This window comes from Caenorhabditis remanei, chromosome I (assembly GCF_010183535.1).
Source record: "Caenorhabditis remanei strain PX506 chromosome I, whole genome shotgun sequence".
NCBI classification, from domain to species: Eukaryota; Metazoa; Nematoda; class Chromadorea; order Rhabditida; family Rhabditidae; genus Caenorhabditis; species Caenorhabditis remanei.
Window position 1 is genome coordinate 3,782,452 of NC_071328.1, and position 14,499 is coordinate 3,796,950.

At 40.1% G+C, this 14,499-nt stretch overlaps 4 protein-coding genes across 4 annotated transcripts; 2 read left to right on the forward strand and 2 right to left on the reverse strand.

Annotated features, from left to right (window-relative positions):
- Window positions 1-3,337: 3,337 nt before the first annotated feature.
- Window positions 3,338-5,443, reverse strand: GCK72_000540 (uncharacterized protein; the record flags this gene model as incomplete). Its single annotated transcript, XM_003109090.2, has 5 exons — window positions 3,338-3,707; window positions 3,759-4,320; window positions 4,369-4,511; window positions 4,960-5,129; window positions 5,180-5,443. The coding sequence occupies 5 exons, from the start codon at window positions 5,441-5,443 to the stop codon at window positions 3,338-3,340; spliced, it is 1,509 nt and encodes a 502-aa protein (XP_003109138.2).
- A 248-nt stretch (window positions 5,444-5,691) lies between these two features.
- Window positions 5,692-11,169, forward strand: GCK72_000541 (uncharacterized protein; the record flags this gene model as incomplete). Its single annotated transcript, XM_053722548.1, has 9 exons — window positions 5,692-6,023; window positions 6,205-6,351; window positions 6,771-7,398; window positions 7,829-8,151; window positions 8,797-9,084; window positions 9,661-9,883; window positions 9,929-10,107; window positions 10,495-10,657; window positions 10,843-11,169. The coding sequence occupies 9 exons, from the start codon at window positions 5,692-5,694 to the stop codon at window positions 11,167-11,169; spliced, it is 2,610 nt and encodes an 869-aa protein (XP_053591193.1).
- A 325-nt stretch (window positions 11,170-11,494) lies between these two features.
- GCK72_000542 (uncharacterized protein) lies at window positions 11,495-12,647 on the reverse strand (the record flags this gene model as incomplete). The annotated part of the gene is made up of 3 exons (XM_003109231.2): window positions 11,495-11,692; window positions 11,993-12,101; window positions 12,508-12,647. The coding sequence occupies 3 exons, from the start codon at window positions 12,645-12,647 to the stop codon at window positions 11,495-11,497; spliced, it is 447 nt and encodes a 148-aa protein (XP_003109279.2).
- A 1,013-nt stretch (window positions 12,648-13,660) lies between these two features.
- On the forward strand, window positions 13,661-14,099 carry GCK72_000543 (uncharacterized protein; the record flags this gene model as incomplete). The annotated part of the gene is made up of 3 exons (XM_003109301.2): window positions 13,661-13,760; window positions 13,841-13,929; window positions 13,983-14,099. 3 exons carry the CDS (start codon window positions 13,661-13,663, stop codon window positions 14,097-14,099), a joined length of 306 nt encoding a protein of 101 aa, XP_003109349.2.
- Window positions 14,100-14,499: the final 400 nt, after the last annotated feature.

Here is a 14,499-nt window from a genome sequence, read left to right on the forward strand (position 1 = left end):
ATTCAAATGGAACTGCCATTCGGATACTACGGAAGAGTGGCACCACGGTCTGGACTCGCCGCCAAGCATTTCATTGATGTCGGAGCCGGCGTTGTCGACAGTGACTATCGTGGAGAAGTCAAGGTTCTCCTGTTCAATTTTAACAATACTGACTTTGAGGTGAGTTGCTAATGGTTGCTAGTGAACTCTAAACCAATTTTTTGTTTTCAGGTCAAAAAAGGAGACAGAATCGCTCAACTCGTTTGCGAGAAAATCGGGCACTGTGTCTACGAAGCAGTCAGTGAACTCGAGAATACTGACCGCGGAGCCGGTGGATTCGGATCGACTGGACAGTCAGCGATGGAGAGTGAGCCAGCCGTGAAGAAGGCAAAAATGGAGACTGCTATCTCCCCAGTCGCTATTCAGTTCACCAAGAGCAACGAGAACGCTCAAATGCCGACATACGGCTCGGAATTCGCCGCTGGTGCCGATTTGTACAGTGCGGAAGACGTCGTTGTTCCGGCGAAGAGCAAGCTGTGCGTCTCGACAGGAATTCACATGAAATTGCCACTCGGATACTACGGAAGAGTTGCTCCTCGTTCGGGACTCGCTGCCAAGCACTTCATTGATGTCGGAGCCGGAGTCATCGATAGCGACTATCGAGGAGAAGTCAAGGTTCTTCTGTTCAACTTCAATGACGCAGATTTTGAGGTATTTTTGTTAATAGTATGATTCTTTTACTGAAATGCTGAATTTTCAGGTCAAGAAGGGTGACAGAATCGCCCAACTCGTTTGCGAACAAATTGCTCTTTGTGATTACCAGAAAGTCGAAACACTCGAGGACACTGAGCGCGGAGCTGGTGGATTCGGATCGACCGGAAAATAAACAACTAACCAGTAACATCAATCCCTGTACTATGTATTGATCTCGTTTAATTTTTGCAATTTTTGCAGTTTATCAATGATTCTCATATCTTTTTCTTCTTTTTTACGCACAAATTGTCAAATAAACCTAATTTATTCAATCAACAAGAATTCGAACCGATTTCTACTACACGATTCCGAATTTCAGAGAGATCTGCCGCGTTGGGAATGATATATTCATCGGGATCTCGCTTCGAACCGGCTTCAAAAAGTTGAGCATTGCTGGCGATGATTTCGTTGAATGGGAAGATGTTCAGGTTTCTGGAAGAAAGAAAATGATAAGAAACGGAGAGAATTGGCTGGTAAACAAACGTGCTCTTTCCCTGATAACCGATGATTGCAATTTCACTTGGGTCGGCAATCGACTCTCTCGTTTCTATGAAACCGATGGATTCTTGTTTTTCCACGAAACCACACTGAATTTTCTCTTTTTTTTAAACAAAAATGTACGTTTTGTTAACAAACCGCGAGAAGCCAATGTGCAGAGTTGCCTTTTGAATAAACTGGCTGAAAATTCGGACCACAATCATAGGCAACGAGAATGTGCTTCCCTTCGCCAATTGATTGTGTGAACTCTTTCGCGTTTGGCATTTCTTTCGCTTTTGAGCAATTTGGAAGGTATTCGTTGATGAGGGAAGACAGATAATCAACTGGAGAAGATACATTTGGATTTAGAAAGCGATTCAAAACAAACCAGAATACATTTCTCCTTGTTTTGTGAATCCCATTGATTTTGCTTTCTCCAGAATGTCATCTACACTTATTTTGACTCCGAAATGTTCCAAACACATGGATAGAGCTACTAGTCCACATCTAAATTTAATATTTTTTCAATTTTCTGTTGCATTTCAATCGAAAAAGCTCACGTCGGTCCTTTCTGTTGCTGTGGTGTTATTTTACTTGTGTTCAGGCAAACCCGTCCGCCAAATTCTCCCGTAAAATTTGTCAATCGAATTTGGGTTATCAGGGGCAAAGAATCGAACTCGAAGGCAACGCTATCCATTCTAACTAGGGAATGGCTCGCACAATGGTTGGAGATACACAACATGATATATATCGTTGGAAAGCTGACGTTTCCCTGATTCCAAATCTATATTCAGTTTTTGCAATGGCGCTCCCAGTTTTGAGATATCCGGCTCCAAAGTTTGGGTAAATTTTAGTGCTAAAACTCGAGTTTCCAACCCCGCGTGTTGCCACAACACGTAAACCCATTCGGGGAATAGTTAAAACAACGGTCGAATGGTCGAGGGGGTTACAGGTGTGGTAGTAGGTGGACACTCTATGGTTCGATTCCTTGCCTTTTTTCCTTTTTTTTTTTCTTTTTTGTAATCCTCGTTTTTGGGTCCCATGGTCATCACAATGTGTCAGAATTCGGTTTTTGAAGGTTTTCGAGTCTATATTGACGTTTTAAGAAAAATTATTTTTTTCAAGAAATTCAAATTTTCTGTGACCAAGTCCATGGCAGGCAGTCAGAATTTTTTTTCGAAAAATTTTCGTTAAAAGTTAGAAAAACAATAGAAAAGGCGTTTTGATATTAGATTCCAACATGTTTACATGATAGAGATCTTCACCACGACTTTAACTTCGAATCACCACATAAGAAGCAGAGAAGTTGCTTCAAAAAAAGTATATACCAGAGCAACAAGACAAGTAAACTTTGGAAAAAATAATTTTTATGCCTTGCTATAACATTTTCTATTGTTTTTCTAACTTTTAACGAAAATTTTTCGAAAAAAAATTCTGACTGCCTGCCATGGACTTGAATTCACAGAAAATTTGAATTTCTTGAAAAAAATAATTTTTCTTAAAACGTCAATATAGACTCGAAAACCTTCAAAAACCGAATTCTGACACATTGTGATGACCATGGGACCCAAAAACGAGGATTACAAAAAAGAAAAAAAAAAGGAAAAAAGGCAAGGAATCGAACCATAGAGTGTCCACCTACTACCACACCTGTAACCCCCTCGACCATTCGACCGTTGTTTTAACTATTCCCCGAATGGGTTTACGTGTTGTGGCAACACGCGGGGTTGGAAACTCGAGTTTTAGCACTAAAATTTACCCAAACTTTGGAGCCGGATATCTCAAAACTGGGAGCGCCATTGCAAAAACTGAATATAGATTCGGAATCAGGGAAACGTCAGCTTTCCAACGATATATATCATGTTGTGTATCTCCAACCATTGTGCGAGCCATTCCCTAGTAAACTAGCACCTAAAGAAATCAATAACATTGTTCACGAGTTGTTCGATGTCCCCTCAGCGAGTGTAATGTTTTGGAAGAGACGGCCGAGAAACATTTCGGCCGGTGACCGCGGTCATGACCGTTTGTCGTCTATTGACAGTGGAAATGAAAATAAAATAAACAATAACACGTTTGACATAATGCCTTTACTAAAACAACTATAAAAACTACGGCGGTAATAGGAACATTAGATGAACTTTTGGATTTCGTCGTAGATTGCGAGCACGAGAGCACCTCCAGTTCCACGGAACACGTTGGACAGAGCTCCCTTGAACATGGCGGACATTCCTTCGTTCTTGATGATCTTGACGGCGCAGTCCAAAGTGTTCTTGTAGAGGATGTCCTTGCGGCCAGACTGCATCATCATGCGACGACGAACAGTGTCCCATGGATAGGAGAGGATTCCAGATCCAACTGTGACGACCTGAGCGATAGCCCAGGCGGCGAAGAAGTTGAGTTTCTTTCCGTCAGAAGTGAAGACCATCTTGGCGGTGTCGAACATTCCGAAGTAGGCGGCACGGTAGATGATGATACCTTGCACGGAGACGAAGAAACCTCTGAAACAGTAATTGTTAATTAACTAATTATAATTATTCATTGTGGTATACCTGTAGAGTCCGATTGGTCCATCAGACTTGGCAATCTTGACGAGACAATCGGCTAATCCCTTGAACTCGCGTTCATTAGCTTTTCCGACGTCAGCAGCCAAACGAGTACGGGCGAAGTCCAATGGGTAGACAAAGCAGAGAGACGTGGCTCCGGCAGCTCCTCCAGAAGCGAGATTTCCAGCAAAGAACTTCCAGAAATCCTTCTTCTTGTCCAATCCCTTCTGGAACATGTTCTTGTAGGTGTCCTTGAAGGCGAAATTCAGCGCCTGTGTCGGGAAGTACCGAATGACATTAGCCAAGTTTCCTCTCCAAAGAGCCGCATATCCTTGCTCCTTCGGCACACGAACGAGCACATCGACGATTCCCTTGTAGCGCTTGTCGGCGGTGATGGTTTGAGAAGCATCTTGAACTTGCAGAAGAAGTTTGACACGCTCGATTGGTGCGACGGCAGTCTTGGAGACAGCGGCAGCAGTTCCTCCTGAAGCGAGATCGATCAAGAATTTGCGGGTGTCGAAACCCTTCTTCACGTCCTTCTTATTTTCGATTGGTTTTGAATCTCCTCCTGCAAACAGAAAATTAATAAAAGATAGAGAGAAAGAGCGAAACAAACCTCCCGACATGCTTGCAGAAGTGCTGTAGGATATCGAAGCGGTTAAAAACCGAAACTGATTATCTTCTACTCGGTTCGGCGGCGCATCGACATTGCCACGTGGCTGCCACGTTTCGAGACGCCCATCTTGACACGGGTCACGCCTGAAAGAAAAATTACACGTTTTTATTGAAAGTTTTGCAAAAAAACGAGAGAGTACGTGAGGAGTGAGAGACGGAGAGACGAAACGTTTAAAGGTGGATAGCTTTTGTAGATTTACAGATTGACATTTTCAAACGAAAAAAAGGTTAAGTTTCAATGTATTTATAGTTTTCGACTGGAAATTTTTTAAACTAAATACCTTTCTGTTAAAATTTGCTACAAAAGATATTGAAAATAAGTAAAATCTGCTTCGAAATTTCAGAAATTAAGTTTAACTAGTTTCAGAATGTAGAGACGCAGAGACGAAAAGTTTAAAGGCGCAGCTCTTTTGTAGATTTACGATTAAATTTATTTTTTATTTTTCGAGGAGAAAACTTCAATAAAACAATTTAATTATTTATTCTACCAGCAATAAATGTAATCAAAAATCAAAAAATTCATTCATAAGACAGCTTCGCTTGATAATCCATTTCTCCGCTCACATCTTTGATATCCTTCGAGATCACATATCGACAAATTCCTTTTCCTATCTCGCATTGCGGTTTAATGTTGAGAGTCAACTCCATTTCACTCTCATATTCAGAACAATCATGGTAAAGGTGCATGATAACGTCGTAGCCCTGCAAAAAATCATATTTCATTCTAACTTTCCTCTTTAATTCTCTCTTACCGACGACCACTTTTCATCACCATTCTGCGAGCCTTGCATCATAATACGAGCGACTCCTGGGCGTGCTTCACCGATCTTTTGCGGTGTAATCTTGTCATTACTATTCAAAATCCAGTAGTCATGCTCAAGGAATTGTAGATTATAGGTGTACGACGTTCTTTGGTGATAGCCACAATTGAGGGTGACGTTGAAGATGAACTTGTCATCTGCTGATACAGAATAGAAGGTGATAGCCAGGAAGAGTAGAGTGATTAGGCAGCGCATTTTTGCAGGGAATAATTCTGACCACGATTGGAAACGTGGTTAGAATCAATGCAAAATATTCCACAACACCTCCAACAAAAATGTCAACACGTTATCGAATAATTTTGTTTTTAACAAACAAAGTTACAAAACGTTATAATTGTAATCAACCAAATTCCCATAAATTTTGAGCGTCTGCAATATCCTTGTATTTAAATTCTGAAATAACATACACTCAAAAATCTGCAATTTTTATTTTAACAGACGAAATGACCGAACTCCGTGTGATCACTCCAGATGACTCCGATGACGACGATGACGAGCTGGACGACAAGGAATACGAAACAACAGATGATGAAATCGAGCTCAGTGATGATGACATGGACACGATTAGCGCATCGGAGACCAGCTCCGGATCAAAAAGGGAGTTAGGAGGTCTTTCCGATGATAATGATTCCGGGAAATTCCGAAAAAGAATGGCGCAATTGGATCTTCTCAATCTCAACCCGGAGTATAAAATCACCAGAATGGTAACGTCGGAGAATGGGGACTCGGAAAAGCCCTGGAAAGTTGAAAAATCGGTATGGAACCGACTCCACGAGTAAGTCCCAGTTTTTTTCGTGTATTAGCACGACACGCTTCTTACAACCGCGCTCTACCGAAACCGAAAAAAATTGTGTGTGAAATTGAGAGACTCAAAGAAAAGAGACATTTTTCTAGGGCGTTTCGGTGGTGCGCAGTTGGAAGAACTGTGCCGAGCTAATAAAGCAATTGTGTTTTAGCTTTCAAAAAGAAGGCGTGATTTGGCTCCAGAAGAGGACCGATCACCGAAGTGGAGGAATTCTGGCGGACGAAATGGGTCTTGGAAAGACAATTCAAGCGGTTGTATATCTTCGATCTATCGCTGAAACTAATCGAGTTCATTACAAGTTAGCATTTATTACAAATGACGAAAAATTTCCGGATAGTTTTCGAAAAAACCGTTCGAAAATGTTGGAAATTTTTCCTGAAATTTAGTGATTTTTGATTTTTTCTGAAAATTTTCCTATTTTGTACTCAAAAACAGATTTCTGGGTGCCTGTCCTTGAAATACTTACAGTTTTCATTAAAATTCAATATTTTTGACTCCGAAATCTAATTTTTCACACAGTTTTCTCGAATTTGTTTTCGATTTTTTTTGTTTTTGGTCAAAAATTTTTGAAAAAGATTTGTTTCGGTTTTTCGGTATTAGCACGACACGCTTCTCACAATCGCGCTCTCAGTTGTAAAAACTGTGCCGAGCTAATAAGAAGTTTTCGAAAAAAAGTTTTACATCCGTGATACCGATGAATAATATAACTGTTTCCAGATGCACAGGTCTCGATATAGCTCTTATTGTGTGCAACGTGTCTATCCTCTCTCAATGGATTGAAGTTCTCAATGAATGGTTTCCAAAAGTCCGTGTATTCCTTCTTCATAAACACAGCTCGACGGGCCGAGATGAGAATTATGATAGTGATGTGTTTGAGAAGTTAAGAAAACGGGGCAAAGAGTTTCCCCATGGAGCAGTTGTGTTGACCACCTACTCCCTCTTTACCCGCTTGAAAAGACCTCTGGTGAAACAGTTCTGGCAAGTGGTGATTCTGGACGAAGGTCATCACATTCGAAATGAGGATACAAAGTGTTCGAAGGCTATGCGTCAATTGATGACTACACAGAGATTCATCCTGACTGGAACACCATTTCAAAATCGACTTTCCGAGTTCTGGAAACTCGTTGATTTTGTACACCCCGGAAGACTATCCGACTCGTCAACTTTTCATCGTAACTTCACTCACATCATCAACGCAGGAGCCAATTTGAAGTGTTCACCACAGGCTGCAGCTAAAGCCTATGAATGTCTTGTTGCTCTTCACAGAGCTGTAAAACCACTCATTCTTAGACGTCTCCAAGTCGACCACAAGGATATCCTCAATTTACCCGAAAAGAATGAGCTCGTGAGTGGTATTCAGGGATGTGCGGAACGGAAATCGGAAATTCCGAAATTTCCGACTTTTTTCGGGACTGTTTTTCGTCGGAATCGAAACTTCTCCGAACTTTATTTTCGGAAATTCTGGAAATTTCGGAAACTCGGGTTTTCAAATTTTTCATAGTCAAAATCAATACAAGCTCAGCACACATACTTCACATTGGTTTTGCAGCAATTTCTTCTGATTCCGCACAAATTTCGCTTATTTTCATCATGAAAATATATGAAATTCCGGAAATTTCGGAAATCGGAAATTTCCGAAAGTTCCGAAAAAATCGGAAATGTTCCGACGGTAAATCAGTTCCAAAAAAATCGGAAATTTCGGAATTTCCGATTTCCGTTCCGCACATCCCTGGTGGTATTAATCAATTTTTTATCGTCTAATTTCTGTTTTCCAGGTGCTCAGCTGCGAATTATCTCACCGACAACGTCGTCTTTACGAAGAGTACGGTAATTCGAAAGAAGTGGCTGAAATTCTTGAGAGACGTCTAAAGCCATTCATTGGGTTCAACAAGATTAGTGATATTTGCAATCATCCGGGCATCTACAGAGGGGAAACTCCGGGTAGCTCAAAATTTGGAGAGATCAAACACAGTGGAAAAGTTGCAATGACTTTCAAATTATTCGACGAGTGGTTTAAGGATCCAAAGAATCGAGTCATCTTTTTCACTCAACGACGCAAGGTTGTCGAAATGATGAAGTACTTTTTGGATCAGAATGGGTTAGAATTGCACTGAAAATGCAGTATTTTCAGGTTTTCAGACGTCGCAATGGATAAAAAAACGTCTCATTCTCTATCAAATGAGCCAAAAAACGGGAATTTTGGTCAGAAATTGACTTTTTTGATATTAGCTCAGCACAGTTACTACAACTGCGCTCCACCGAAATGCCCTTGAAAAATGTCTCTTTTTCTCAGAGTATCTCAATTTCGCACACTATTTTCATCGGTTTCGGTAGAGCGCGGTTGTAAGAAGTGTGTCGTGCTAATACAGAGTATGATTTTCAGCTGATTCAGCTAATAGTTATTTTCCCAAAAATTATAACAGTTTTAGAGCGTCTTCGAGTACATTTTCTGCAATTTTTGTTCGAAAGTGTTTTTTTGCCAAAAAAGTTATACTCACCGTTCCGAAAATCGGTTTTTCTGTATCAAAAAGTTATTTTCTGACCAAAATTCACGTGTTTTGGCTCATTTTCTGATGGATTGGACCTTTTTTTCAACCATTGCGACTTCTTTAAACCTGAAAATACTACATTTTCAGTGCAGAAAGTAGAAGAATTGAATAAAAACTTGAAAAAATCGGCTTCATTTTCTTGCAGTTCTTTTTCGCAGTGTGGGAGACCGTGGGATGACAAAAAAAAATTCCAGGATTCGTCATGCATCACTTACTGGCTCAACCACTGCGGCTGCTCGCCCAAAAATAATCAAAAAGTTTGAAGAAGACGCTGACATCAAAGTGTTTCTGATGACTACTCGTGCCGGTGGCCTTGGACTCAATCTGACATGTGCCAACAAGGTTATCATCTTTGATCCGGATTGGAATCCACAAGCAGATAATCAAGCGAAAAACAGAATCTATCGTATGGGTCAAGAGAATGACGTCTCTATTGTGCGACTTATTTCAAATGGCACGTTGGAGGATCGCAAGTTTTTCAAGTGAGTTCTAATTTTCAGCATTAAAGGAGGACTGAAGTCATTTTTTTAATTTCAGATTATGACACTTCAGACAATTCTAAGACACTTTTATCATTTGAGTATATGCTAAAAATCGCTCTAAACGCTCTAAATTCCCGTTTTCCCGGCTCAAAATGGCCTTTGTGGAAGAGTTTTCCCACTCGAATCCTGTCTACCGTGTAGTCTTCTCGGACAAAATTATTTCTCAATTCCTCGTTTCCTCGCTTTTTTCAACAAACGTTCGTCGATTTATTTCTTTTTTTGCGATAAAAATTGAAAAACTACAAAAATCTGTTGAAAAAAACAAGGCAACGAGAAATAGAGAAATAATTTTGTCCGAGAGGACTACACGGTGGACAAAATTCGAGTGGGACAACTCTTCCACGAAGACTCCTTTAGAGCCGGGAAAACCGGAATTTAGAGCGTTTAGAGCGATTTTTAGCATATACTCCAATGATGAAAGTTGTTCAGAATTTTCTGAAGTTTCGGAATCTGAAATAAAACATATGACTCCAGTCATCCTTTAATTTGAAACTGAGGGGATTCTTCTTTTTTCAGGCAAGTTCAGAAAGAGATGCTCGCCGCTCAGCTCCTTCACAACGCCGACGTTGAGCATGTTATTCCGAACAACACGTTACACGATCTGTTCCGATTGAAACCAAAAGGACTTGTAGGATCAGAAATTGGTGTTTACATGTCAGGAGAAATTGCTCCAGATAATTCGAGCAGTGAGAGCAAAAAAGAGCGAAAGGAGAAACGAAAGATTGCTAAGAAAAAAATGGTATGGATTAATAGAAGAAGCATAATAAATGCTATGACTTTACAGAAAAACAAGTTGGAGGGATTCGAAGACAAACAACTGCTGTTGTCTCTTTTTGACGATAAGAAATTGGTGGCAATGCGAGAGCATTCAATCACAGTTCAAAACTCGTCCACAATGAATCGAATCGAGAAACAAAAGATGCGAAAAGCGGTGGATGACGCTGTTGGGAGCTTACTACACACGTGAGTAACAGAGCTGTGCGGAATCCGGATTCCGAAATTCCGGGTTTTTTGTCATTCCGGATTCCGGAAAATGAGAAGTTTCATTCCGGTTCCGGATTCCGGTTCTTTGAGTTTCCTATTTCCGGAATCTGGAAGTGAAATTAAAATTTTTTTTTGAGTATTAATGACAACTATAGTACTTCTTTATCAATTTTGATTCTTAAATTTAGTTTTAAACTTTATTTATCATTGAAACACTCGAAAAAATGACTTGGTCTTGCAAATTGATCGAATCATTCCGAATTTCCGGAATTCCGAGTTTTTTCATTCGGTTTCCGAGTTCCGGATTCCGGAAATCACTGCAAATTCACTGCAAATTTAATTTCAAACACGATGATTCATTTTCAGGGAAGGTCGTCTCGCACACACTTGGAAACAGGAGTTCCACAAACATCTTCGATGTTCTTCCAAAAACTCAATCAAAAGTGACTACTACGTGGAAAAGGAACAACTGGATTCCTACTGGGAAACTGTTCATTCGCAATTTCGTGCCAATGATGACCAAAGAGAGGTTATTAGCTCATCACAGTTCTTACAACTGCGCTCCACTGAAAATCCCTTGAAAAAGTCTCTTTTTCTCCGAGTCTCTCAATTTCGCACACAATTTTCTTCGGTTTCGGTAGAGCGCGGTTGTAAGACGCGTGTCGTGCTAATAGTATTGACGTTCAGATTACTTCTTATCAAGTTTTATTTCAGCTCGACCGGCTTGTAGTTCTCGCGAAGAAAATGTTAGTCTACTTGAACGGTGTTCCGGAAGCTCGTGAAGATGTCATCCATCGCATGTTTGTTACTGAAGCCGATCGTTCAAATCCCACCCAACTGTACTTTTTCAAGGAAATTCTTTCTACTTTAGCACGCTTCAATCCAGATACTAAACTATGGAAAATTCGATCGACATACCGGAATGTGGAAGTGGTTGAGGCGAAAAAGAGGTTGTCGGAAAAAGAGGAACACAGTTTTGTCGAACGGAAGAAGAGTAAACTGGCACCTTCACAAAAAGATCCAAACACCTCGTCCGCATGAAAATTGTTAAATTGTACTATGTCTGCTAATTAAGTTTTATAATTGATTTTCACCAAGTTCTCGGCCCCCGTATACATACTTTTGTTTCCGTATTTGTAATTCCCGTAATATTCATAATTATTGCATTTCTTGCCAAATTCACGTCCCTTTGCACATATTTATAATCTCTTGACTTCTCACTTATTACCCCTGATCTGGTATATTACCAATAACAAACGATTTATTAAAATAGAATATATTCTAGTCTAATTAAAAACTATCATTTAGATAAGGGGCGAAACACGTTATCTAATAACATTTTATCAATAGATAAACCAAATGAAAGTTACAAAACATTATAATTATAGTCAACCAAATTCCCATAAACTCTAATATCCCCCTTAGCGTCTGAAATATCCTTGGAAATTCTGAAATAACATAGCCCTTCTCCAATTTTACACAATGGCTTGATTGTCATGTAGGAGTCAACGTCTTCGTGGTTTTGAGTGCAATTATGGGAGAGTTTCATTCGAACGTCGTAGCCCTAGAAAAGTGAATTTCATAAGGAGTCGAGGATATTTATTGCAACTGCGCCCCACCGCAAACGAGAGAGTATCGACGAGTGACACCGAGTTTTTTCTCGCACCGACACAGATTTTCACAGTTTTTGACCTATTCTCGCATTTTTCACAGTATTATTTGTAAATTGTTATGAAAAACAGTGAAAATCGGTCAAAAACGTAAAAATCTGTGTCGGCGCGAGAAAAAAAAACTCTGCGTCTCTCGCCGATACTCTCTCGTTTGCGGTGGGGCGCGGTTGCAAGAGAGGGCTAAAAGTGAATACCTCTGAAGTGAGTTCATCTCCATTAAGAAAACCACTCATTGTGAAATTGAACGTTCCCGATGGAGCCACTCCTCGTTGCTCCTGGGTTATGGCGTCATCGCTATTGAATCTTCAAGGGTTTTAGTTTGTTTTAGTCGAAGTCCAGCTTTCTATTTTTTTAGTTGACAACTTTTTGATAGCTCCGCCCACTCTTGAGATATGCGTCGTTAAAGTTTCGTCTCTCACCACGGGCGCAAAAAAATTGGTTATCTTTAAAGGCGCATAACTCAAAAGTGGGCGGAGCTATCAAAAAGTTTTCAAATACAAAAATGGAGAGCTAGATCTGTTATATCTATTATCATAAAAAATTCCTAATAAAAAGACAAATTTTAGTTCATCACGAGCTCTCAAAGTTGACCTTAATTTGGAAGTAGAGGAAATAGGAAATGGGCCACGTGGAATTTAGGATTTTAATTTTGCTTTCGGTTTTCAATAATTTCCTAATTATTTTTAAATGTTTAAAAAATGTAACTTACAACCACCAATCCCACTCAACAAATTGCACTTTGTAGTGATAGCTTGGTGGGTACTTGCATTGGAAGGACACATCGAACCGAAACTTGTCGGGGTCAGCAGATGTTAAGAGGATATGGAGGAGAAGAAGTAGCAAGAGCATTTCGGGAAAGTAAAGGGAATAGAAAATCGTGGTGGGGAGGGAATAGTGGGTGCCACGTGGAATTTTGGATTTTGCTTTTGTTTTCGGTTTTCAGCAGAAAGCAATCAACTTTCAAAGCTCGTCAAGAACTCAAATTCGGTTCTATATAAGAAATCTTTTATGTTAAGAGATAGAGCAGATCATGCTCTCGATTTTTTAGTTGACAACTTTATGATAGCTTCGCCCACTTTTGAGTTATACGCTTTTAAAGATAACTACAGGAATATGAAAGCGGGGGCTCAAGAAAGTGTAACTTTCTCGGAAAAGCTCGCACAAGAAAGTTTTTCACTCCAAAATAGTGTAGCACATCCAGAACGTCATTTTTGTAGTTGACAACTTTTTGATTGCTCCGCCCACTTTTGAGTTATGCGCCATTAAAGTTAACCACTTTTTTTTGGCGAGTTGGGGCCCCGTAGTGAGAACTTCAACGACGCATATCTCAAGAGTGGGCGGAGTTATCAAAAAGTAGTCAACTACAAAAATGGAAAGCTGGACTTGGACTATAACATACTAAAACCTTGAAATAATGGGGCTTTCGATTTGTGTAGTTGAGAGCTTTTTGATAGCTCAACTAATTTTCGAGATATGTTTTTCAATTGTGGAAAGAAATTCAGTTAGGATCCATTTGGACCGATTGATCCTTACTCGGTTACTGTAACCACAGCCAAGTTGTAGTTTTTCTATCTTTTCAATCTTCGACCAAATCCCACCTCTAAATCAAAAAGTCACGTCGTTTTTCTTCTCCAATGTGTCCTTTTTCGCCCAATTTCGTCTCTTTCAATACCCTTTTTCAGACAACATAAACATTTTCCAATAGTTTTTTTGTTCTTCTCGAACAAAAAAAGAGAGATGACTCGATATTAAAAGAACAATAAAAAGTGACGAATTTCAATCAAAACGTTTTGTGTCGCCCATGTTTTCCTAAGAATCCTTTAAAAGTGGACGTCCGGCTCAAAGAGCATCGATCAGTCGACATGCAGTTTTCGGTTTTTTATCTGATTTCTCTCCTTCTTGTGCTTGCCGTTTTCATCGAAGCAAGAGATTCGGATATCGATGATGAGGCTTATGAGACAGGTTTGTAGTCTGCATCCGCGCTCTACCGAACATTCCGAATGTCCGATAGAGCGCGAATGCATTATCAATTTCAATTTCAGAGAAAGTAAGCTATTGCCCACGTTTCGAGAAGTGGCACCGATGTGGAAATGGGTGTGAGAAGAGTTGTACTCATCCGAAGCAGCCAAGTGTGAGTAATTGCGCTCCACCGTACTGAATCCGAAAATGATTTTGAATTTCTAGGCCGCGAAGTGCAAACTCCCTTGCATCCCGTACTCTTGCCGATGCAAACTTGGATACTACCGTGACAATCAGGGAACCGGACGTTGCGTTCGTAGAAACAAGTGCAAGAAGTGGTGATTCTGAAAAAAATGAAAGAGGAAGATTAATAAATATATCTCAGTTATGATGTTCAACAGCAATGAAAGTGAATAAATGTATTTAGCTCTAGATGTTTTAGTTACAGCTGGCAGATTACTGTAGCAGCAATGTACAGTAATCACAGGGGTGCGAGGTCCGAATCGCGTTGCGTGCGCGTCGCGTCTTATATTGAAGGATACGACAAATAAACGTTAAATTTGAATTTGTCTCTTTTTGACACCGTTCCAACCGTTGTGCGACGGAGCGCGTTTCCGTGACCTTACGCCTCACACTGAGTAACCTGGGTCAAGCTCTAAAACCTAGAAGTCAGAAAGTTAAAAGGCATGGAAAATTCTGAAAACTTACTTTCTCAATTTCATCCCCCTTCAATCAAGCATTT